At 40.7% G+C, this 27,500-nt stretch overlaps 1 protein-coding gene across 1 annotated transcript in view; it reads left to right on the top strand.

The window, feature by feature from the left end:
* The window catches only part of LOC128686531 (neural cell adhesion molecule 2-like), a 927,464-nt gene that overhangs the window by 131,501 nt on the left and 768,463 nt on the right, over window positions 1-27,500 (top strand). Inside the window, exon 2 of the mRNA XM_070084201.1 lies at window positions 12,427-12,459. Coding sequence (XP_069940302.1) covers window positions 12,427-12,459 — 33 coding nt within the window. The remainder of the gene's footprint in view (window positions 1-12,426; window positions 12,460-27,500) is intronic.

Genomic DNA, 27,500 nt, shown 5'->3' with positions numbered 1-27,500 from the left:
CTATTCCACTGCCTTACAACTCTATGACTGAAGAAATACTTCCTACTATTTCTCTGACTCATTTGTGTCTTCAACTTCCAATTGTGGCCTCTTGTTTCTGTGTCCCCTCCCTGGAACATCCTGTCTTTGTCCACCTTGTCTATTCCACGCAGTATTTTATATGTCGTTATCGTGTCTCCCCTGCTCTGGAACTAACCTTGTCGCAAACCTTTGTAGTTTCTCTAGTTTCTTGACGTGCTTTATCAAGTGCGGGTTCCAAACAGGTGCTGCATACTCCAGTATGGGCCTGACATACACGGTGTACAGTGTCTTGAATGATTCCTTACTAAGGTATCGGAATGCTGTTCTCAGGTTTGCCAGGCGCCCATATGCTGCAGCAGTTATCTGATTGATGTGTGCTTCCGGAGACATGCTCGGTGTTATACTCACCCCAAGATCTTTCTCCTTGAGTGAGGTTTGCAGTCTTTGGCCACCTAGCCTATACTCTGTCTGTGGTCTTCTGTGCCCTTCCCCTATCTTCATGACTTTGCATTTGGCAGGATTAAATTCGAGAAGCCATTTGCTGGATCAGGTGTCCAGTCTGTCCAGGTCTCTTTGAAGTCCTGCCTGGTCCTCATCAGATTTAATTCTCCTCATTAACTTCACATCATCTGCAAACAGGGACACTTCTGAGTCTAACCCTTCCGTCATGTCGTTCACATATACCAAAAATAGCACTTGTCCTAGGACCGACCCCTGTGGGACCCCGCTCGTCACAGGTGCCCACTGTGATACATCATTACGTACCATGACTCGTTGTTGCCTCCCTGTCAGGTATTCTCTGATCCAATGCAGTGCCCTTCCTGTTATATGCGCCTGATGCTCTAGCTTCTGCACTAATCTCTTGTGAGGAACTGTGTCAAAGGCCTTCTTGCAGTCCAAGAAGATGCAATCAACCCACCCCTCTCTCTCTTGTCTTACTTCTGTTATTTTATCATAAAACTTCAGAAGGTTTGTGACACAGGATTTGCCTTCCGTGAATCCGTGCTGGTTGGCATTTATACTCCTGTTCCGTTCCAGGTGCTCCACCACTCTCCTCCTGATAATCTTCTCCATAATTTTGCATACTATACACGTCAATGACATAGGTCTATAGTTTAGTGCCTCTTTTCTGTCTCCTTTTTTGAAAATGGGAACTACATTTGCCGTCTTCCATACCTCAGGTAGTTGCCCAGTTTCCAGGGATGTGTTGAAGATTGTGGTAAGTGGCACGCACAACATATCTGCTCCCTCTCTAAGGACCCACGGAGAGATGTTGTCCGGTCCCATTGCCTTTGAGGTATCGATGTCCCTTAGCAGTTTCTTCACCTCCTCCTCATCTGTATGTATGTCGTCCAACACTTGTTGGTGTATTCCTTGCTGGTGTCCCCATCTGGTCTGTCCCCCCAGAGTCCTTCCAGTCTCTACTGTAAATACTTCCTTAAATCTCGTGTTGAGCTCCTCACATACCTCTTGATCGTTTCTTGTGAGTTCTCCACCTTCTTTCCTCAGCCTTATCACCTGGTCCTTGACTGTTGTCTTCCTCCTAATATGGCTATACAGCAGTTTCGTGTGTGTGTGTGTGTGTGTGTGTGTGTGTGTGTGTGTGTGTGTGTGTGTGTGTGTGTGTGTATGTGTGTGTGTGTGTGTGTGTGTGTGTGTGTGTGTGTGTGTGTGTGTGTGTGTGTGTGTGTGTGTTTGTGTGTGTGTGTGTGTGTGTGTGTGTGTGTGTGTGTGTGTGTGTGTGTGTGTGTGTGTGTGTGTGTGTATGTGTGTGTGTGTGTGTGTGTGTGTGTGTGTGTGTGTGTGTGTATGTGTGTGTGTGTGTGTGTGTGTGTGTGTGTGTGTGTGTGTGTGTGTGTGTGTGTGTGTGTGTGTGTGTGTGTGTTTGTGTGTGTGTGTGTGTGTGTGTGTGTGTGTGTGTGTGTGTGTGTGTGTGTGTGTGTGTGTGTGTGTGTGTGTATGTGTGTGTGTGTGTGTGTGTGTGTGTGTGTGTGTGTGTGTGTGTGTGTGTGTGTGTGTGTGTGTGTGTGTGTGTGTGTGTGTGTGTGTACAGTACTCAAACTGTGAATTAAAACAATGGAATTGTTCAACACTGCGCCACCAAACTTGAGTCTCTTAATAGATGTGGATGCTTTGTATTCCAGCTGTTGTTCACTTCTAACACGGTCAGCACAACCATCTGATGAAAATGATCATCAAATCAGAAGAAACTGGCGTCTGTGCTGTACAGAAGACGTGATATTTTTCTTGACATGAATCTCACGTATCACTGTTGGATACATTTCACATGTCCAATCAAAAAAAAAAAATGTTTCGTCAGGGCAAATTACATTGCTGGTATGTCACCTGAAAATCAATGTCTAATTTACAATGTATTTGCATTTTTGACAGCAATGCTATTGATTTAAAAATTCTTGACAGTTATTCACGTCATTTCTTTGAAGACTATTTAAGTCAGTAAATACCAATGTATTCCAGCATCTACCAGCTATATCACCTTTTATATTTATGGTAAATAATACCAACTCTTTTGAGCTTGTTTATCTACTTGGCAAGCTACTGATTCTGCATATCTGACCATTGGTTTCACATACCTTATATATAGCATAGATCATTTACATATATTATAAATAGTTTCGGTATTATAGCTTGTCCGTTTATTGTTTTTTTCAATCTGTTGAGTCTGAAGCACTCTTTCCCTGACTGATGTTCGTACTTTTAGTCCAGGATTAAGTTTTAATGGCACAGCTTAGTTTATTACGTATAAGGGTTTAAGGTCTATCTAACCAATGAGAATCGACAAGTCTGCAATTCACCTGAACACGAATATCAAAAATACCTTAATCCCGGTTAGGTAAGTTTCGGATCCCACAAGCAACTGAAGAGCGCAGGGCCATCACGAAACTACTGTGCACCAAAATATAAAAATATGCACGTATGTGCGTGAATACGTATGCTTATATATGAATGTACGTCTGTATGTGCGCATATATATGAGATCGTACTTACGTATGTACATGGGTGAGTGATTGCATGCATGCTTGTTTATCTGTGCGTACTTCTCATTTTGTGTTCATATCTATGGTACATATTTAGGCACGTGCGCATTTATGTGTATTATGTATACTCATGTGTGCATATTGGTGATTGTGCGTATGTACTCACTTAACTGCACTCATCTAATTGTGGTTACAGAGGTCGAGTTTGGGCTCCTGGCTATGGTCACTCCCTGCTAAGTTCACTCACATGTCTGCATGAGCCCTATCATACCTGTTCTTCAAACTAAGTTTGGATGTGTATGCATATGTATGCGTGAATATACATATTCTTGTCTGTATACATGTTTACGTGGGTTCTTATTTATTCATGTGCATACTTATATACATTTGTAAATAAATATGTGAATGAAATCATGTGCACTTGTGCACATGTCTGTATCACCACCTGTTTGCATCACCACCTGTGTTTGTCCTCGTCACACAAGTAATGATACAGACAAAGGGACTATATCTCAAGCCAGAAAAAACGGTAATAAAATGAGAAAATACCTGGCGATTCCTGGCGGACGATTCCCTTCAAGTTATGAGACATAAATCACATCAGTTGAATTGTGAGATATAAATCTCAACTGCGTTCATTGTCTATGTCGATGGTTGCCAAGAAAAAATGTGTTTCCTCTTTTATATCACGGAAGTCAATGGACTGATGTTAATGAAACTGACACTAGTTGTTCTCCTATGAAAGAACTCAGAGTAGACGTTATCACTAAAATATATATTTATTTAAAATTCAAGTTAGTGTTTAATATTTGTGGCAGGTTTTGGATAGCTATTATATATATATATATATATATATATATATATATATATATATATATATATATATATATATATATATATATATATATATATATCTATATATGTATGTATGTATGTATGTATGTATGTATGTATGGATGTGTGTGTGTGTGCATAATATTTACATGTTGTATATCTGTAAAGCTTTGAAGCTCTGTTTATTTTTGTCATACCTGTATTCCATTCATTTAGCGGTCAAGAGTAGCAAGTATATACTCCAGAGAGTATATACTTACTACTGCCAAACTAGAGGCAACAAGGACCACTGAAAACATATATTCCTATAAGACACCCTAATGTTTAAGCTAGAAGACGACCGAAAGAAAAATTGCTTTTGCATGGAATCCAAAGAGTCCAATTCTAACCTTTCTTTAGGAAAGATAGACTAATTTTAAAAGGTTGGAGCCAAGCAGAAGAGAAATTCTCCAGTTACTTAATGAATCAGTATAACAACATAATCAGTATAACAACTAAATCGGTGCTAAAAGTTTTAAGCAAAACAGAAAAATGTGTTCGCCAGCTATCACACAGAATCCAATTATTCCAAGTTTTTTAGATATGTTAATATTCTGGGAAATTTGTACCTACAAAGACTAAACTAATTGGGTATCATCCGTCTGATAAAATAGATCATCATTAAAGGTTTCAAGCCGATTAAAAGAAGGCTTTTCCAGTTATTGAATGAAAATTAATATAACAATTTGTTTAATAAAATTGGCAAATTTGGACTTACTAAGCTCAATAATGATGAGAATACTTCATCGAGGAAAAAAACACACCGAAGCTTAAAGTTTGAAGCCCATCAGGAGAGGCATTCTCCAGTTATCTCATGGAGTCCAGCTGTGTTAGGAAAGTGGTGAACTTGTACCTACACTGCCTAAACTTAAACGATATTATTCTTCTTGTAAGATGGCACCTACATACTCCGATAATAATGTCAACCAACTTTTTTCAAGTTATTGCACAGAAACCAAAAAGGGAATGATCTGTTATAACACTGACCAAACAGCAACTCCATATACCATCAGCTGCATGAACCTTGCGCCAGTTGCAGTATACAGGCGTCGAGAATTTGAAGGTGATCGATTGAGGAGTTTTGAAGTTAAAAATTAAATTCTCGGAGGAATGAATACCTCTCGGAGTATATATACTGAGACATGCACACCTCAAACTGTATATACACTGAGAGGTACTTACGTCTTGATGTATTTACTCTAAGGGATACACATACGTTGGTGCAGCACCCTGGGGAGAGACAGTGTTGAATGCTTTTTGATACTCCTAGAGTGTAGAAGGTAAGTACAGGAGTGTTTGCGACCTTGTGCTTGATTCATGTTTATAGCTTGATACTCGTAAATTCTGACATTATATATCTATGTCGAGTGAAAGCAATACTTACCTTTCCTGAGGTGTTCGACTTAGGTGTACAATAATAATGTTGATACACTGGTTATTAAGGTTTGACACCTGCCAGGCTTTGTTGCTTACGTTGTTGATAGTGTTTTGGTGGTGGCCGTGCTGGTTATTGTGAAAGAAATTTTAGTAGTGGTGGTGTGGTGGTAGTGGTGCTGCTGAAAGTGATGTGGTGGTGGTGGTGGTGCTGTTGCTGTTGCTGCTGAAGCTGAATCGTCCAGTTTGGCCTATTCGACAAGAGTTCGCTTTACCGAATAAGCCGAATGAAAATTTGTTTTTACCATAAATTAGCTGAAATCGATCTGGCCATAAAGAGAAAAATATATAACATACGTTTAATGTAATACTAAATATATTTAAGTTGATCAAAGATATATATAGCAGAATTTAGCGTCAGTATGAGATAACGGAAGTTCGTTACACCTTGAGACCTTGAGTCTGTGATACCCTGAGTCCCTAAATTATCACTCCGAAAAGCGCTGAATTATAGCTGGAAGAACTTCAAATACTTACCGCTATTCGCTTAATTACTAACATAAAATCCTCAAAGGCCAGGCGCAGTTGGCCTCATTAGTGGCGTAAAGAGCCCGCAGAATGACCCGGAGCTCGTGCAGTGTTGACCAGCAACACACCAGCGACTGAAACACTACTGCTGCTTCCACCACACACTCACACACACACACACACACACACACACACACACGCACACACACACACACACACACACACACACACACACACACACACACACACACACACACACACACACACACACATACACACACACACACACACACACACACACACACACACACACACACACGTGGTGCTGGAAAACCTCATGCACCAACATGTTAAGGACACTACCAGAGTGAGAGGGGAGGATGAACCAGCAAGATTGGACCTTGTGTTCACCCTGGGCAGCTCAGACATTGAGGACATCAAGAATGAGAGTCCCCTAGGAGCTAGCGACCACGTGGTTCTGTGCTTTGAATACATAGTAGAGCTGCAAGTGGAGAGAATAACAGGAGTTGAATGGGAAAAGCCTGACTATAAAAGAGGGGACTACATAGGGTTGAAGAACTTCCTGTGGGAGGTCCAGTGGGACAGAGAACTGGCAAGAAAGCCAGTAAATGAAATGATGGAATATGTAACAACAAAATGCAAGGAGGCAGTGGAAAGGTTTATTCCCAAGGGCAACAGTAACAACAGGAAGACCAGAACGAGCCCCTGGTTTACCCGACGGTGTAAGGAGGCAAAAACAAAGTGCAATAGAGAATGGAAAAAGTACCGAACGCAGAGAACACACGAAAATAGGGAGATTAGTCGCAGAGCCAGGAATGAGTACGCACAGGTAAGGAGGGAGGCCCAGCGACAGTACGAAAATGACATATCATCGAGAATCAAGACTGACCCGAAACTGTTGTATAGCCACATCAGGAGGAAGACAACAGTCAAAGACCAGGTGATCAGATTAAGGACAGAAGGTGGAGAATTCACTAGAAATGATCAGGAGGTATGTGAGGAGCTGAACAGGAGATTTAAGGAAGTGTTTACAGTAGAGACAGGAAGGGCTGTGGGAAGACAGCAGAGAAGGGAACATCAAGAGGGAATATACCAACAAGTGTTGGATGACATACGAACAACTGAGGAGGAGGTGAAGAAGCTCCTAAGTCACCTTGACACCTCAAAGGCGATGGGACCGGACAACATCTCCCCATGGGTCATGGGTCCTTAGAGAAGGAGCAGAGATGCTGTGCGTGCCTATAACCACAATCTTCAACACATCCCTTGAAACTGGGCAACTACCTGAGAAATGGAAGACAGCTAATGTAGTCCCCATATTTAAGAAAGGAAACAGAAACGAGGCGCTAAACTACAGACCTGTGTCTCTGACATGTATTGCGTGCAAAGTCATGGAGAAGATTATCAGGAGGAGAGTTGTCGAACACCTGGAAAGGAACAAGATTATAAATGAAAACCAGCATGGGTTCATGGAAGGCAAATCTTGTATCACAAACCTCCTGGAGTTTTATGGCAAGGTAACAGAAGTAAGACACGAGAGAGAGGGGTGGGTAGATTGCGTTTTCCTAGACTGCAGGAAGGCCTTTGACACAGTTTCCCACAAGAGATTAGTGCAGAAGCTGGAGGATCAGGCGCACGTAAAAGGGAGGGCACTGCAATGGATAAGGGAATACCTGACAGGGAGGCAGCAACGAGTCATGGTACGTGAAGAGGTATCAGAGTGGGCGCCTGTTACGAGCGGGGTCCCACAGGGGTCAGTTCTAGGACCAGTGCTATTGTTGATATATGTGAACGACATGATGAAAGAAATAGACTCTGAAGTGTCACTGTTCGCAGATGATGTGAAGTTGATGAGAAGAATTAAATCGGACGAGGATGAGGCAGGACTGCAAAGAAACCTGGACAGGCTGGACATGTGGTCCAGTAACTGGCTTCTCGAATTCAATCCAGCCAAATGCAAAGTCATAAAGATTGGGGAGGGGCAAAGAAGACCGCAGACAGAGTATAGGCTAGGTGGACAAAGACTACAGACCTCACTCAGGGAGAAAGACCTTGGGGTGACCATAACACCAAGCACATCACCGGAGGCACGCATCAACCAAATAACTGCTGCAGCATACGGGCGCATGGCAAACCTGAGAATAGCGTTCCGATACCTTAATAAGGAATCGTTCAAGACACTGTACACTGTGTATGTTAGGCCCATACTGGAGTATGCAGCACCAGTCTGGAACCCACACCTAGTCAAGCACGTCAAGAAGTTAGAGAAAGTACAAAGGTTTGCAACAAGGCTAGTCCCAGAGCTCAAGAGAATGTCGTACGAGGAAAGGTTAAGGGAAATCGGACTGACGACACTGGAAGACAGAAGGGTCAGGGGAGACATGATAACGACATACAAGATACTTCGGGGAATAGACAAGGTGGACAGAGATAGAATGTTCCAGAGAGGGGACACAGGGACAAGGGGTCACAACTGGAAGCTGAAGACTCAGACGAGTCACAGGGACGTTAGGAAGTATTTCTTCAGTCATAGAGTTGTCAGCAAGTGGAATAGCCTAGCAAGTGAAGTAGTGGAGGCAGGAACCATACATAGTTTTAAGAAGAGGTATGACAAAGCTCAGGAAGCAGAGAGAGAGAGGACCCAGTAGCGATCAGTGAAGAGGCGGGGCCAGGAGCTGAGTCTCGACTCCTGCAACCACAATTAGGTGAGTACAATTAGGTGAGTAAACACACACACACACACACACACACACACAAGTGAAGTAGTGGAGGCAGGAACCATACATAGTTTTAAGAAGAGGTATGACAAAGCTCAGGAAGCAGAGAGAGAGAGGATCCAGTAGCGATCAGTGAAGAGGCGGGGCCAGGAGCTGAGTCTCGACCCCTGCAACCACAATTAGGTGAGTACAATTAGGTGAGTACACACACACACACACACACACACACACACACACACATACAAACATCGATTAGACATTCATCATAACACACACAAAGCAGCACCCAGTAAATAATGAAGGAGGCTGGCGACACACTGTCCTCTCACAATCTGGCGATCTTGTAACCATACAAATTCACTCCCTTCCGCAAGGAAGGCTACAGCAGCAGAAAGAATATAAGCTTAAGAAGCTTTAATCTCTGTCTTTAACATTAGCTGCAATGAAAGCGATAAAATTACTTTATTGCAATTGCCCTAATGACATCAAAACGCTCTGATTAGAATATCGATCGTAAGAAAATTATTACAAACCCCTAAATGCCACCGAGAGTTAACTTGAAAGTTCCCTCCTGATAGTTTCTGATCAGCTTGGCTGTGTCCTTGCGTTGGACTGCGTGCTTCTAGCATCAATAGCTTAACTGATCAGGCTATCAATCAGGAGGATAAGTTGAGGATCGGGCAGGGAGGCAGTGATCCCTGGAGCCATCAGAAGCCATGGATTAAGTGAAGTATGTCAATGAAATGGATATTCCATAGCAAGGGATCAGGCACAATCACTTGCGGTATATACAGCACCGAATAAGACGTTTACTAACCCAGCTCCTTAAAAAAACTAACCTAACAAATCAGGCCTGAAAGTACTCATTATGGATTTGTATAGCGGCGCATTGAAATTTTACCAAGAATCGTGGTGTTATATATATAGTGAGTAGCACCGGGAATGTTGGACATAAAGCACCCTCATAGCTGATTTTTGAATCATTCATTTAGGCTAAATTTGAATGGTAAGGCTCAACGGATTTGCTGCGGAGAGCTTCCACAGTTTCTTTGTAAAGAGCTTTAGCATATCAGCCGCAGAGTACTGCAACAGATAAGCTGAAGAGTGCTTCAACAGATAAGCTGCAAATTGTTCAAAATATGAGAGTGACAGCATAAAAGCTTTCACTTGTTGAAAAGTGTCTCAGTTTTACCAGTTATTGATAGCAGTGACACTGGTCTGAAGTTGTTGTGCATCGCTCGGTTCATCCTTTTGTGAACTGGGACAATATTTGCATTCATGGACAAAGAGAGTCATATACCAGGTGCCCTTAAGAGATGGTATATGTGAGTGAGAGGCGATGCCATCTGGTCAATAACAGCACTCTTTACCTAACTTCGTCCTCTCTCTCTCTCTCTCTCTCTCTCTCTCTCTCTCTCTCTGTCTCTCTCTCTCTCTCTCTCTCTCTCTCTCTCTCTCTCTCTCTCTCTCTCTCTCTGTCTCTGTCTCTCGTCTCTCTGCTCTGTCTTTCTGTCTCTGTCTGTCTGTCTGCTCTCTGTGTCTGCTCTCTCTCTCTCTCTCTCTCTCTCTCTCTCTCTCTCTCTCTCTCTCTCTCTCTCTCTCTCTCTCTCTCTCTCTCTCTCACTCTCTCTCTCTCTCTCTCTCTCTCTCTCTCTCTCTCTCTCTCTCTCTCTCTCTCTCTCTCTCTCTCTCTCTCTCTCTCTCTCTCTCTCGTCCTTCTTTTTTATCGGGTCATTTTGAGATACGGTAAGACCCAACTGCCGCAAATTGAACACAGCCAGATTATTGACATGGGATGAGAGGCAAGGGAAAGGGATTTCGCTCGGGGAATTAGTTGGCCAGGCTGTCGTAGGTGTATGTGGATCCACTGGTGTTGTCTCTCCAGCCTAGTTATCAGCTATGACGAGGAGGCTGTTGTCGAGAGGTGGAGAGAGAGAGAGAGAGAGAGAGAGAGAGAGAGAGAGAGTACTGTCTACTATAAAATAGTACTTTTGAGTTGCTGGATTAATAAAGCATCAGTGTAAGCCATCATCCCAGCATCGTCTGGAAGCATGATAATAATGCAGAAGTCTCGTACCACTATGGAAACCTGGTGCCACTATTAAAGTGTGAAGCCATCATGTTAAACCTATCCATGACTGACTAGTCAATAATAGATTGATACATGATGTAATTGCTAAAATGCGGTATATGATCCCAACTGGTACAGTTCTTACATATTAATTTTATAGTATTGTTTTCTGGACCAAATTCGTAGCAAAATGCTTATCTGTATGTCCACGTATGATGATGCTAGTGAATGTGTGGTGGTGGTGGTGGTGGTGGTGGTGGTGGTGGTGGTGGTGGTGGTGGTGGTGGTTCATGTAAGGTAGCGAGGGTGGTATAGTGCTGGTTCACGTACAGTGGTGCTGGTGAAAGTACAGTGGTTGTTATTCACGTTTAGCGGTGGTGATAAATGTGGTGGGATGTGTATGGTTATTTTCGTTTATGTATTGTGACGATAGTGGCAGTGTTTGTGTGGAGACGCAGTAATAGTACAGTATGCATCGACAAAAAATACCATGACATGCGCTTCATGTTGTGAAAGTTCAATATGTCTAGTTGTTAACATGACAGCTTGGACACTATAGGTCATATAAATTGGTAGTGAGCTAATTACTGAAGTGTTTGAGTAATTGAGTATTATTGAGAAAAACGGTGAGGTGTTTTACCCTTGTTTGAGACAACGGAACAATGCTCTTCTCCAGACTGAGGGACTGACCACCTCAAAACTTTAAGGGTGATGGACTGATTACATCGTCTTCAAGTATCTTCTGCTTCTATCAACTTTTCTGTACTCGACTGAAGAAGCCTACTGTGTAGGCGAAACGTTTCGAAATAAAGATACCTAACTGTTGCATATGTGTCTTACCTAACAATCTGTCGGTATTTTATACCATTTTAATGTTCATTCTGTCAGACACTGCAACACAAGGGTATCTTGGTACAGACCATCTACTTCGACCTCTACTAGTGAGAACGGCTGGGTTTGAGAGGGACCTGCCCTCCCAAAGCAACCTACGTCTCACCTCCTGGCACTATATAAAGGCTACATCCTGTCACTTCAACTTCATATTGTTTCAGACAACGGAACAATGCTCTTCTCCAGACTGAGGGACTGACCACCTCAAAACTTTAAGGGTGATGGACTGATTACATCGTCTTCAAGTATCTTCTGCTTCTATCAACTTTTCTGTACTCGACTGAAGAAGCCTACTGTGTAGGCGAAACGTTTCGAAATAAAGATACCTAACTGTTGCATATGTGTCTTACCTAACAAGTATGGGGTAAATATCATGTCGTCATAACATCGTTTTTATCCGGTAGGCAGTATTTCTAGCTGCTTTGAGTAAGTATATATTTTGGTAACCCTTAATTAACTGTTTTTCACGGGAAATGAGCCATCAAATGTTGAGGTTACTCCTACATGTTTTAATTACAAAATTTATATCGCTATAGCAATGAGAAATTTATTCAGTAAAATATATTTGATATAGTTTGAAATTCATCCATTTCAAAATAAATTTTATAATTACCTATAGCTTAGCCAGAATAAATATTTAAATCTACTTTAAGTTTAATTGTGACTATATTCCTCTCTATCTCAGTCGTTTACCAAATAATTTTAACAAATTTTCATTTTCTCAAAATCATTAATAAGAATTAACAAAATAAATTTCACTGCAGTTAATATTTTTTTTTCAGACAACAAGGATGTCTCCTCATAGTTTAGTTGTTTCCAATGAGAGCATATATGGTCGTGTCATTCATCCTTCATATAAGTTATTACTGATACTTTAAACAAGTTTGTTTTCTGTATATATTCACTCTAACTTATCAATGTCTTTTCTCAGGTATGGCGACCAGAACTGCGCTGCATATTCCAGGTGTGGCCGTATATAGGACTAACTGTGCTTTTTCGATTTGTGTTCGTTCTCTCTAGTTATCATCTGTACCTTATTTGCCTTTTGTGTTAGTTTCATTACCTTTGGCAGCTTCTCTGAAAGTTAACTATGATCTAAGTTCCTATAGTAAAATTATTGCTGATGATAGTAGCTTGCATGGCGTGGGTTAGAATCATGTGCTTATTATTATTATTAGTAGTAGTAGTATTGCATTCAACGGGAAGCGCTTGACCCGTAAAGTTAATACAAAAACTAGATAATGGGAGTTAATCAGGTTTGTTCCAAGAGAGAGGAGGGTACCTCCAATTACATAGATGACGATCTCTTCACCAGCAGTTTGACACCACCATGACGGGTCATGAAGGAATAACTTGACATATATTTATACTATAAATCCTATATGCTATCTGTCGAGGTTACTTCTGCTCCTGAGATGCTTATCCTCTATAAATTTTATCTTAAAACACAAATCAAGATAATTACTTCAATAAATTTAGAAGGCAGAAATACCAACACCAAAAGCTATGGCATGAAACTGGTGGCTGTGGGAGGTAGACAAGGTATTTAATCTATCCTCTGAGATGCATATAAACCCTGATGATATTTGCTGAGTTCACACAGCTCACAGGTTTAAGAAATACACTTAGAATATTAGACAAGGAATCATTAAAGAAGTATGAGAGCGAGGCAATTTTGTTCTTTCTATTTGTGACCGATATATCAAGAGGAATGGATGAGTGCACGAAATGGAAGATAAACACATAAATGAATGCAACAGAGAATAGGAACCACTTCCTAAGTCGTAAGAACAGTAAAGATATGAAAAAAATTAAAACGTGGAGAGTACCGGCGAATAAGAAAAAAAAAAAACGTGGAGAACCAGGAAGTTGGAGCCAACTTAGGCAGATTCAGGAAGGACTTTTGAAGAGTTAATTCTCTATCTTGTAGATAAAGGACCGGGGACATAAAAAAAATCACAAAACCTGTGAAAAATAAGGACGAGAGAATATTGTGAAATTCTTCTAGTTTTATTTAATTAAAACATGAAAGAATACATCTTTGTTATATATAATGAAATCACTTACGAGTATTCCACGAATTTAAATGAATTTTAACGCTAATGTGTTCTTCTGATTTGGTAACGTTAATTCGAATATTTAAGTAAATCTCAGCAAAGAAAATGCCTCTGCTTGAAAATAATCCTCTCCGAGTCATGGTAGGAATATTTCCAGATTAAATGGCTGAGTTGGTAAGTGGCTAGTAGGTCGGTGAGTATAAATAAGTAGTTGAGTAGGTAGGTGAGTGAGTTAGTGCATGAGTAAGGAGGTGAGTGGGTATGTGAGTATACGAAACAGGTAGTGATTAATTTCTAACTTGCAGTTACTGGAACAGGGATATGCTAATGGTGTCATGTCTTCATATTAGTTAAAATATTACCTCGACATTCACGCATTATTGTTGCAATAATTTTATTAAAACTTAATAAGTAAATAATAACATCCATGCACATCGCAAAACATCAAAGGATTGTAATCATCTGTGATAATTCAATGAATTTATAATAAAACTCTAAATAGCATAGACGTAAATTTATAATTGTTTTATGACAACAAACATTGATATCACTAACATTTTAATGCATTTCAAAACGCCAAAGTCTTGGCTGTAATAAACATAAATTCATTCAGGAATTTTATTATATACGAAAAATAATATTTAATGAATATTAAGGTAGAGGAATTATAATACTTAAAGTATTGGGAAAACTTTATAGCTTCTGGAAGAGTAAAAGTCACAATACCGTGACTGGAACAGTACAATAATAACCTGCATTAAGGAGAGGAAACTTTCGAAGACGGTTTGGTCAGTCTTGGAGCAGAAACGTCGTCCCAAGCTTCCACCTGCAAGTGTTTGCTATTTGTGCCATAACTCTCCGAAATTCAATCTGAACAAAACGCTACACACACACACACACACACACACTATATATATATATATATATATATATATATATATATATATATATATATATATATATATATATATATATATATATATATATATATATATATATATATATATATATATATAGGGAGGTACCACCTCTAGAACTGTTATAGGGGCCCTCATCCTCAGAGAAAGGAATAAACTTGCTTCAGGGAAAACTCAAGATTCTCCCTGAAGCTGTTTGAGACTTTTCTCCTACCACCCCCTATATTATATATATATATATACATATATATACATATATATATATATATATATATATATATATATATATATATATATATATATATATATATAGAAATATATAGAGATAAATATATATAGATATATATATATATATATATATATATATATATCTATATATATATATATATATATATATATATATATATATATATATATATATATATATTTATTTAAAGACAAAATACATTGACAAAACATTCACAAAAATATGATACAAAGTAAAACAACATAGGTAACTCAGAGCTACATCTCGAATACTTCGTCCAGCTCCCCGGCGGAGGGCCGCGTGCCCAGAATGCTGTAGGAATTTCCTCTCTGGATCGCAACACTGAGTCTCTGAAAGAGGAAGCTGATCGCCCTGTGGTCCTTGGTTTCTATGATGAGCTTTTCACCTAGCTCTTTGAGGAACTTTAGAGCACACTTGCCCCATGCTCCAAGGGTCTCCGACCCTATTGGAATGAAGTTATAGCAAGGGGAAAGGTCTTCATATTTGCGTATCTTCTGAGTCTCCCTGTGGCTGGCAGCTCCACCCCCTTCCACTACGGAGTATGGCAAGTAGGTGTCTGCCAATGTGGCGGCACAGGTGTAGTCCCAGGCAATCTGCTTTCCATCCTTCCAAGGTAGCATAGTGGCTCCATCAGGACGCTTAGACTTCCGTCAGACCTCTGCACTTGGGGTTCCCGTTGAGCTGGGCAACGGGCTGTGGCGAGGCTTCTCTTTATGATGTCATTGACCTCCTCATGCCTGGCATACTTCCCTTCTGCTGTGTGACACACGAGACCATGAAGTCCGAATTGATCAGCTGTCGCCCTGCCGCAAATACACCTATGTTCGGTGAGGATGGGGGCGGCTAGGCGAAGAGCAACACCAATCCGAATGGCCTGTGGGTCTAGTCGAGTGCCCAAGGAGGAATTGGGAACAGCAAACAGGAAATCTCCTGATTGTGGTGCCTTCACTGCCAGGAGACGAGCTTTGTCCTTTCCTGAGGCGTTGGAGAGCATTGTGTTGTGCTGGTCTACTGGAGGAATCTGTAAGGGTGTCCCACCGAATCGCTGCTTCAGTAAACCTGGGGTCTTGAGCTCCTACCATGTCTCTCAAGCGTTCGGGAACAATCTTCTTGACTAATGCACTGGAAGCCAAACACGAAGACAGAAAAGCAGGTAAAGCAACATGCGTTGCTTTGCGCACCTCTATACCTCCCAGTCGTACTGGGAGGGTTACCTGATCCCATTGCTGATCCTCTAGTGACAGGTTCAGTGCTTTCTTAAGGGTTGACCTCAGGTGTGCGTCAAATTCGTCAAGTGTTGGGTTGTCAAAAGAGGGTGCACACCTAAGGAAGTAAGTGAGTCTTGGAATAGTAAGGCACCTTGTGAGGAGATACAGAGCATCATGGGCATCAAGATTACTTATTCTCTCCTCCATTCTCATCAGGTCATTCAATTTGTCCTTGAGGACTGTGTCGATGGCCTGGTGACCCAGTGGTGCTCCCAAGAGGGTACTGTTGGACGGAGTGGTAGTAGAGACTTCTGGGAGAATTCTTCGCACAGCATTGATTATTTCCTGGTTTGCTGTGGAGGGATTGAGGATGAGTCCCAAGTCTTCTCCCTGTGTTTTCACCAGTTGTAGGTCCCCTACCAGGGACTCTTCAGTACCTGCCAGAGTGCCATCATCCAGGTACCAGATGTTGAGCTCGCTGCGTAGGCTGGAAGTTAGTTCTCTTACTGCCAAGCAGAAGAGAAGTGGAGCGAGTGGGTCACCCTGCTGAACACCTTCTGATGAGAGAATTTCATGTTCTCCAAACAAAAGAATTGAGGGTTTGCTGTAGCCGGCTGAAATGAACGGAAAAAGACTGGGGAAGCGATCCCGAACAGCTGGCAAGACAGCATCTCTCTTTACCATATTAAAGGCATTTCTAAAATCTAGTTTGACTATGGCCTTGTCTTCTGGTAGGTCTCTGATGTAGGCCCTTGCCGCATGAGCTGCAGCTTCACTGCCTTGAGGGACCCCAAAGCCCAGTTGGTGTGGCTGGAGTAAACTGGAGTAAACTGGTAGCTTCTAGGCGAATGTTTCTTACTGCTGCTTTGGCAACGAGACGGCGAAGAGTGTTTCCAACCGCAATGGGTCTGATTCCCCCATCCTTCTTCTTCAAGGCACACAGTGAGGCTCCAAAAAAGAAAGGTTTAATTTCTTCTGGGATTCGCCCAGCCAGGCAGTTGTTGACGAAAGTTGTTAACTCGGTGAGAAGAAGTGATGCAGATGCACCGAGTACTGGATTTACCATCTCCTTGACGTGCTGAGGTCGAATTCCCGTGTAACCTCCTGCAGATCCTGCAGGAAATGACGCAATCGCCTTATAGACTTCCGATTCAGGCAAAATTAATTGTTCAGTGATGGGGTCTTCCTCAGGGTTGTTGTTGATGGCTATGGTGTCCCTGGTTGGATGCTTGTCTCTTAGTGCTTGGGCTGTGGTCTCATCTTTTGGGGCTACAGTGTCGTCACTTGTAATTATTCTTATTGCTCCCACTGTGTTACCTTCTTCAATTTTTTTGCTAACCTGTGCGCAAATTTTCTCGTTTTCAGTGGGACTTTTCTTGGGTCTACCTTTGTGATTTCTGCGATGATGGGGCAGAGGGACACAATTATCCGTTCTTGGGTAGTTGCGCACTGCCTTGATAACTGACGTGGTTAGCAGTTTGCCTCGTCTCTCAGGAACTGCAAGACAGACATTGCCGAACAGGAGCAGGTTGCGCCATGCTTGGATGGTGCCTCGGGCTTCTAAGTTGGTGGAACCTCCATTCACCTGCTTGAGAAGGTCTGTGAATTTCCCTGCTGCATATGGGCGAGCTGCTTTAGGGATGTGGGATAGGGTACTGTTAGCAGTGGATTTGAATGCCAACAGAAGGTTATCACAAGTGAGGAGGTTGCCATTGGAATTGTCATCTGCCTGTGGAGGCTGCGGGCTGCTCTCTGCTGGGGGCATGTGATCCTGCACACCCATTGTGTGCACGAATGCAACCATCCTTGTTGCGTGCTCGAAACTCTCCACATACCTGACATGTGCCTCTTCTTTCATTGTTGGGTGCACTGTTTCCCTGGCTTTGTGGCTGGCTGGCTTCATCATCTGCCACACCTCAAACTGTGTGGTAAGCCCAGGCTGAAGGGAAAATGGCGCATGGCACATACCGCATGTGGTTCATGGTGGTGGTAGGGGGAGGCGAGGGGTCTCCCCCCATTGTGGTGGGCGGTGGAGGAAAGGGAGGAGTGGAAGATGTGTGATGAGGCGGAGTAGGGCACTCCCTCCCTCCCAGGACAAGTCACTATACAACACAATGTTCTGTGCACCTGTTACTATACGCCACTATGCTCTGTGCACCTGTTACTATACACCACTATGCTCTGTGCACAGCCTCCACTATAAACGATACGTCGCTATACACTACACGTGCTATGTGCATACCATGCTCATACTACGCACTATGCACTATATACACTATACACACGGTGAACAAACACTCCATTGTTGTAACGAGCACATGGTGTATGCGCGCCTGTTTGGGGAAGGGGGGAGACACAGTCTTACCCCTCAACATCCGCCTCCTCCTCCTCCTCCATTAGGTCTTCCCTCACTGACCTCACCTACCCATGGTGACCGTTATGTTCCCTCACTGAAATCACACACACACACACACACACATATATATATATATATATATATATATATATATATATATATATATATATATATATATATATATATATATATATATATATATATATATATATATATATATATATATATATGGCATGCAAAGAGTACGTAACCTTTATTCGGCGCATGGACACACCCTCATTTACAGGCTATCTCCCCCAACCAGCGAACCAGGTTGCTAAGAGTTGATGATGGGGCCCCATCGTTCAACTAGTGACCAGGTTCTAGCCAATAAGAAGGTGGGATTGACAATCGCAGAGGTTATGTGGATACCGCTCTCCTGTCTGCCCTTGTCATTCCCATTCTAGAGCTGGTTGAAGCACGGTCTGCTATCTTGTGGCTTCTATTTCTGCCTTGCTTTCCGTGGAGTGCACTATATTTATCACTGTACATAGTGTACATATTGCTGTTCTAAATTGGTGAAGGATAATAATAAGTCTAAACTTTTTCTACTGTGTTTAATTGCTCCCATTACACCTGGGATAACAGGCCATTTGAAATCCTAGGTTGTAATAATATATATATATATATATATATATATATATATATATATATATATATATATATATATATATATATATAGTGTAATGCTAAATAAATTTAAATTGACCTATGATTTATATTTAGCAGAATTTATGCTAAAAAATTGTGTTAGTTTAAGGGAAGTAAGGTGAGGTTTTTAAGTTTGCAAGATTCGAACGTGCACACCCTGTATCAGAGTACACAGTACGTTCGCCACTGAGACAGATCTGGGATCTGGCTGAGTTGCTTAAGTACTGTGTATTTTGGTATAGAGTGTACTGGTTCAAATCCTGCTCTGGACTGAGAAATAATGTTTGTTTCAAGTTCGCCCGTTTACGAATATATACACAGTTGAATTACTGAAAGTTTCCTAATTGTGCTAACGTATCGTACACGAATCACACGTTATTTAGTAATTTAAAAAATAACAAATGCTTCGTTTCCTCTACATTCAACGAAATCTTTAAATTTTAGTGTACCTTCCAGCGTTAGGATGTCTGCTTAACTACTTCCTCAGGTATACACACAAGTACGTCTGTAGTTATTGTATCTGCTTCCCTTCTTCTAGTATTCTATTACAATTTGGAATATATTTCATATATTCTTTGTATTTAGCACCCCAAATCCCCTCAAAATCAATTTTCCAAGTCTTGAACACATGACCACTGTCTCCCAATCTATGCAACTAATTAGACAATTTCCTGACCTTTGAGTTTGTGACTTTGTAAGTGAAACAATGAAAAATAAAGAAGCATAGCTGATAGTGACGTGTGCAGGATAACAGTAACAAAATAATGTATGCTCAATCAGCATATGTGCATCTACTAGATAATATATATACTCTTTATTCAACAAGCGCGCTGCAGAATTTTGGTCTATTTATAAAAGCTTTGAATGATACGTTTAAATAGAGAGTACTACCAATATCTTGATATTTCAGGGCGGGATTTAAGTGATTATGATAATTTCCTCAACACGCCTTTTGACAAAAAAAATCAACTCACATAATGTGCTGAAAGCTGGAATATTACCGAAAACAGTTTGCAATGAATTACCACAGTCAGTGAGATATAATGTCCTCATCGCTGTTATTAATTATGATTCAGTGAACTTTGTTAAATACGCTGTAAGTTTGGAATTGATTTAACTACAAAGTAATGCCTGATCTATATGAGCACTATGAATGTACCCTACCCACCAATGATTACACAAATACCACCACTTCAGTTTATAATTGATTCCTCGAACAATAATTTGGAACAACTTTACCATTGAACAAATATAGAAATGTCTTTGGTTTGGCATTTCGATAGGTGAGGACCTCAAAGATGACATTGTCAATATTTTCCGTTATCTCACCAACAATAGGGAAATAAACTAAAGAAAAGCAACATTTAATTATTTACTCTTCAGAATGGCCAGCAATTATGAAGTCTAGGAAAAGTGCAAGCAGCTTTGACAGACACAAAAAATGTAACAATCATACCAGGACAGTTTTTGGTAAAGATGGTAAAGTAACACTTTCATCAAAGGAGGTGCTGATAGACGCAGTAAAGGAACACTCAAGCCAGAACAGTTGCTGATAGACACAGTAAAAGAACACTCAAGCCAGAACAGGTGATGATAGACACTGTAAAAGAACATTCAAGCCAGAACAGGTGCTGATAGACACAGTAAAAGAACACTCAAGCCAGAACAGGTGATGATAGACACTGTAAAAGAACATTCAAGCCAGAACAGGCGCTGATAGACACAGTAAAATAACGCTCATGCCAAAACAATTTGATAGATACAGGAATGTGACACATAAATCAGAACAGATGTTGGTAGACATAGTAAAATAACATTCATGCCAGAACAGGTGTATTAAGAAAATTCAACAGTGAAAAATATATATAACAAATGTTAAAGTGTTAGAAAATAATAATCAAGGTTTAAATGGTAAGCCAGGTTAGTGTAATATTGTTTGTATACAATGATGAGGTAGTAAATTACAAGTGTGTTTCCCCTGAAAGTTTACATTTTCCAGCAAAGTTTTTTTTTGTCTTGATGTAGATTTATTGTTAAGATTATATTTCTGTTTTCATTAGGAAAGGCTAAAGGTTTTTTTGTACCTGGCTAGACACTTTATATTAAAATTGTTATGTAATATCCTTTGAAGATGTTAATATTAGTAAGTGAGAGTGAGAAGTGAAAGTGAGTGTGCGAGTGAGACGGAGTAAGAGCGAGTGAGTGAGAGTGATGATATAAAATTGAGATAAGTTAATGTATAAGGCATATATGAAACACTTGGGTATGTTTATTGCGAAACAAATATATTGCAGACAAATATAACCCTGGAAAAGACATAAGAAACAGTTTCGAGGAGATAAGTCCTTCAGTCTTGAGAGGCAGTGGTTAGTTCCTTAGAGACTGACGTCACATTTGAATCTATGGAAAATCACACAACTTGCACACTTATTAACCAAGACAGTGGCTCTTGAAAACTGCACCCAGTCCCTAGTGCCCAGAATATTCTAGTCTTTCATAATGAATTCAATTCTAATTATGAAGTGGCAATTACATTAATAAATTTAAAAACATTCCCTATAGGAAAGGCACAGGTCACCTGAATTCCAAGTATCATTGCTACAGTGCATTGACCTTCAAAAAATCATGGAAAGACAAATATTGCTCCCTAGTCCAGGTAAATGATTCATATGGTTCAGCCTCTAATTCCTCGGAAAAGTCTAGCATTTGTCATATGACTCGTTATAAAGGTCAACAACACCATGTCAACATACACTAAAATGTTCTAGTCATATTGTTTTATTATTATTATTATTATTATTATTATTATTATTATTATTATTATTATTATTCAAGAAGTATAAGGTGCCTGAAATATGGAAGAACGGAGGTTAATAGAATATGATCCGATGAATCGAAGAATAGCCCCTATTCATCAGACAAAGAGCTCTTCGTCAGTATCAAGGAACCCACGCTAATAGGCGTGGTTGTTACGGAACCATTGTACAGGATCGTTATTAGGAGAAATCCAACTATAATTGGTGATTAATTACCTTGTTTGAGGCTTGGTTTGGGGTCAGTTTGAGGTCTGGCCTGGGGTCTCTTTGAGGCTTGGTTTGGGGTCTCTTTGAGGCCTGGTCTGGGGTCTGTTCGAGGTCTGGTCTGGGGTCTGTTTGAGACCTGGTCTGGGATCGGGCTACGGGAACGATGAGTACCATGACTGGCTCCGGAAAGACTTATTTAAGTAGACATCTGCTGGAAAATAAGAAAAATGAGAGCAATGCTTAGAAAAGGAAAATAAAAGTAAATGGTGATGAGGATGACCAGGAGGAGGAGAAGGGAGGAAATTAGAAATGAACTGCGTAAAGCGTAATACGCGAGAGAGTTATTGGGAAAGTTTTCTTCCTTACATATAAAGGAAATGGAGGCTGTGAAGTCCAGAGAAACTTGGAAATTATCTTTAAAATGAGTTGGAAGTGAAAAATGAGATCATAAGAGAGAGAGAGAGGGAGAGAGAGAGAGAGAGAGAGAGAGAGAGAGAGAGAGAGAGAGAGAGAGAGAGAGAGAGAGAGAGAGAGAGAGAGAGAGAGAGACAGACAGACAGACAGATAGATAGGGTTATCAGTATAAGAAATTAAAATATAATTAAATAAAAGAGGTTTCCAAATATAAAACAAGGAAAATGAGAAGCTAAAAGATAGCCAGAAAAGGCGGAGAAGAAAGAGAAAATGACCAAGGGTGAATACCTGGATGGGAGAACAGCAGGTGAGGTCAATGGAGGTGATCAAGACGATACTGACCTAACATTTGCGATCATTATGGGTGAGATACGCTCGTCATTAACCAGGGATTCCAACCCTTCTGAACTTTGGGTGTTTGAACTCCTCTTGATCCTGAAGGCTCAAGCATGTTCAAGCTCTGAAACCTAGAGTGAAATGATGAAAGAGATAGAGAGAGAGAGAGAGAGACGAACAGACAGACAGACAAAACTACTGTTAAACGCACAACTTTCAACAAACACAGTTAAGGCTGTTCGAAAATAAAGGCTGTGCAGGTCTGTCTTCTCTTGATAAGAAGCAGAATTAATATCATAACTGACACGAGAAAGTGTGAGAGCCAGAGTTTGTTGGCAAGGACAAAGAGCGACAACGATAGTCTTTCAAGGACATAATTCTATCTATAAATCGGCAGGATGGGACTGTCATCAGCAGTGATCATGAAAAAGACGGCTTACAGGTACCACATTCCCCTGCGAAGATGTAGGTCACTGATCCAGAAAGACAACTTTTATGGCTGGCTGCAAGCGCTCTGCCAGAGCTGTCGGAGGTGACAATGAAACTGGAGGAAGTCCAGCTCCTGAAATCACTGAACACAGGGAAGGTTATGAGGCCAGATAAAGTGAGTCCAAGGTTGCTATAAGGGTGTGCAGATTAGCTAGTATCACCTCTCACTAGACCCAGCACTGTAAAAAAAAAAAAAAAAAAAAAGAAAACTGAAATTTCGTAATATTGTGAATTTTACTTTGTGTTTTGAAGTGACAAATCTCGATCCGAGTAGAAAACGTTACGCTGTGGATGTTAAAATAATATGAAACTATAACTTTCATTGAATTTAAAGAACTTTTATAAGCCCAAATATTGTCATAAACCAGAATAAGTTATGGATACAATTCCTTTAATTTCTCTTGTAAAGAATACTTCCATGTTTATTTTTCCGCACACTTGCAAATTATTTCAAATACGTCTACACATTTTCTTTTGAATCTTTCAATAGCACTGCCATCACCAAGTACATGAGACTTTCTGTCATTTAATTCTTCCCTTAAAAACCTATCTCTGATATATTGAATCTCACTCTCTTAAAGAACACACGCTTCTTTCAAGAGCTTACCAATTATTACATAGATCTGCAACGATAGCCATATTTCCTTCATTGCAAATGAGTGATCTACTCATTCCTTTATAGACCCATAATAAGAAAACATGATTGCAGAAGAACACTTCTGAAATCATTCTTGAATGTATATATTGAACAGATCTGTTTCTCCATTTACTTTTGCACAGAGGAATCACACATACGTTATATGAATCCTATGGCACCTTAATTAAGAATAGTGACAGCCCTATCTTAGAACCTGAAAGAAGGAAATTTGCTCCAGCGACAAGAAAAGCTGAGCTTCAATTTGAGAATGACAGCACGGAAAACTAAATCGACATCTGTTGCATCAGAAAGACTACAAAGGTAAAAGATCAGGTAATAAGACTGAAAATCTATCGTGAAATAAAAAGCTACAAGAAACTGGACAGATGGTTTAAGGTCTTTGTGGAAATATTAAAAAACTCGAATGATTCAAAGGGAAAGAGTACATTAATGCTTAATGTATACCATACACAACAGTGGAAGAAGAAAATAAACTGAACGAGCCCCGTTGCGTGGTGGCTAATGCTCTCACTTTACACGGCGACTGTCTGGGTTCGATATCCAGCGAGGGTGGAAACATTGGGCGTGTTTCCTTACACCGGTTGCCTAAGTTCACCCATCAGTAAAATGGGTACCTGGGAGTTAGTCGATTGGTGTGGGTCGCATCCTGGGACAAAACTGACCTAATTTGCCCGAAATCTCTGCATAACAAGCGGCTTTCTATATAGTAGTATATCATTGATGTCAGCTAGACCTGTATACCTTGTACATGTAGTTGTAGTAAAATAACTAATAAAAAATAAAAAGCAATGTATAACTATGAGCTTGGAAAGAGAGAAGAGAAGAAGTGTTTGAACCGCTAACTAACATCTGCAAGATAACAAAGATTTTGTGGCTAATTGGGTTTAAAGCCTGTCTACTACACGACGACGATTAAGACCGCATGGAACCTGTTCACCACCTGTCAATAATACAGTAATCCCTGCAGTAGGAATTAAAGTATACTCTCAGTGTACATTCACTGAGAGAAACTCACTTCCTGATTAATATACACTGATATACATACTTTCTTCATAAATAGGATGTAAATGGCTGCTTAAGCTAATAGTATATGTCTTAATTTTTGGATTTATATTACAAATATTCAAGCAATTAAAAAATTATTTATTGTTGTTCCTGTTGATATTGTTGTTAATGTTGTTGCTATTGTTGTTGCTAATACTGGTTATTGTTGTATCGCCTGATGTGCATGTATCCTTGAGTAAGGTAAACACAGTTCGTAAACTAAGCTCTTGACTTCAATTGCAAATTTTAGAACAATTACCCACATACATTTGTGGCATTATATTTATCCTGGTTATTGTTATAATTACCTGGTAAAGCGTTTCTTACTTGGCCACCTGTTTTTTTTCACTTAAGAAGGAAAGCACACAAAAATTCCTTGTTACTCACGATAGAAAGCTCTAAAGACAAAGTGGTCTCTCCTTCTGCCTCTCATTCATAGCAGCAGCGAGCGCTCCAGCTATCAGGATAATGCAGCCAGGTGCACTCATTCACTCTCTCTTTACAATTTTTTTTTATTTTTTTTCTTCAAGGTGCGCTGTTTGGCATGACTGGCCTGTTATAAGACGCTAGCTGGCTGACTGGCTGGCTGACTGGCTGGCTGGCTGACTGGCTGACTGGCTGACTGACTGTGTGGCTGGATGCAGGGATGGTTGGTTAGCTGATTGGCCGCATTGATAGCTGCATGACTTGATGCCTCTTGAAAGGTTGGCTGGTTGAGAGGTTGCAGGTCTAGTTGCCTGGCTGGCTGGCTGGCTGACTGGCTGGCTGACTGGCTGGCTGGCTGGCTAGCTGGCTGGCTGGCTGGCTACAAGATAAAATGGCTCTCTAGCTATCTTTAGAAAAGTATGTCTGGCTGGCTGCATTGAAGGATTTCTGGCTGGATGCAATGAAAGATGTTTGTCTGGCTGTTTGGCAGTAGGGATTTCTGGCTGGTAATATTAAAAGATAACGATGTTTGTCAGGATGGTGGGTAGTTACATAGCAGCTTACCTACCTAGCAAACTGATTAACTGTCTGTCTAATTGGCTGCTTAGTTGACAACGTAACTGGAGCACACAAGAACAATGACCTACTTTTAATTTTTCCTTCTTTGTTTTATAGAGTAAACAAAAAACACGTTGCATGTATTTAGCAAAATGCGAGAGATAAAGAAAAGTGTGGAAGGAGCGACGGGTCGCACTTCCTGCCTTACAGAATTAATTCGCGGCCATTAAGAACGGGAAAAGTAAGGAACAGTGGAGAAATAAAAAGAGAAAAAACCGCAATGATTTCTGCTTCGGAAATATGTCCCTCGAAAAGATTAAACTTAAAATTCAAAAGACCTTTTAATCTTTCTGCGCAATGCTTAGAAAGAACGCAGTGCAATTTTTTTCGAGCGATGGTTAATTTATATATACCCCCCGTTAATTGTGAGCTGCGGAAAAGCCCAATGAGAAAAAAAATGGTGAACATATTTCACGCTAATTTACCTGACGAAAACCCTGTCTTGATGAGGCATTTTCTCAGAGCGCCTTTTTATTAATTAATTAACAGGTAATTAAGGACAACCCCGTATTGAACCACGCAATACATTAGGGAGAAAATAGGATAATTACCCCTCGGTTGCTGTTAGCTGTTGTGACGGGATGAATTAGTAGAAGGGAGAGGAGGGGAGGGGAGGGAAGGGGAGGAAGGGATAAGAAGGGAGGGAGGGAAGGAGAGGAGAAAGTAGCGAAAGGAAGCGAAGATAAACGCAGTATAGGGAAGGAAGAATAAAAGTAAAGTGGAAATAAGGGAAGGAATGGAATGGACGGGATAGGGAGGGAAGCGGAGGGAAGCGGAGGGAAGAGATGAGAGAAAAGCTGAGTTGAAGGTAGAAAAAGGAAGGAAAGGAGAGATACAGGAAGGGGAAAGCAATGGAAAGAGAGGGGGATGAAGTAAAAACAGACAGGATGGATGGAAAGGGAAAATAAGGTATAGGAGGGAAAGGGGAGGAGAGGGAAGAGAAGGTAAATAAAATTAAGAGATGAGCAAGGCAATTAAGCGATGATAAAAAAAGGTGGAAGAGGAATTAAATGAAGGGAAAGAGACACTGGATGACGGGTAAGTTGCCTAGAGGGAAAGAAGGAACCGAGAGATGTCAGAGATAGAGGTACGGAGGGATATCAGAGGTACTGGAAGAAGTCAAACAGAGGTACTAAGCGATGTCAGAGATACTGAGGAAAGCCAGAGAATGGTACTGATGAAATTCTGAGAAAAGTGATATGGGAAGTCAGATGAACTGCGGGAAGTCAGAGAGAGGAACGGAGAGAGGTTACATGGGGACTGGGAGAGGGAAGACGGGTGGGGGGGAGGTCTGGGCTGGGGAGAAATTTGTGTACAACACCCACCACCTCCTCCATCATGTGAAGACTGGTCGATAAGTCTGTTTGTACAGAGAATAACGATGTTATTAAATCATCCGCTATGAAGAATTAACTCGTGAACCTCATGAAGAATTAACTAGTTTTCTCCCTGAAGAATTAATTTTTAACTCTCCCTGAAAAATTAAATTGTTAACCCCGTG

Source organism: Cherax quadricarinatus, chromosome 12 (genome assembly GCF_038502225.1).
Source record: "Cherax quadricarinatus isolate ZL_2023a chromosome 12, ASM3850222v1, whole genome shotgun sequence".
Classification (NCBI taxonomy): domain Eukaryota; kingdom Metazoa; phylum Arthropoda; class Malacostraca; order Decapoda; family Parastacidae; genus Cherax; species Cherax quadricarinatus.
Note: the sequence above shows the minus strand (reverse complement) of the source record. Positions and strands in the feature narration are given on the sequence as shown.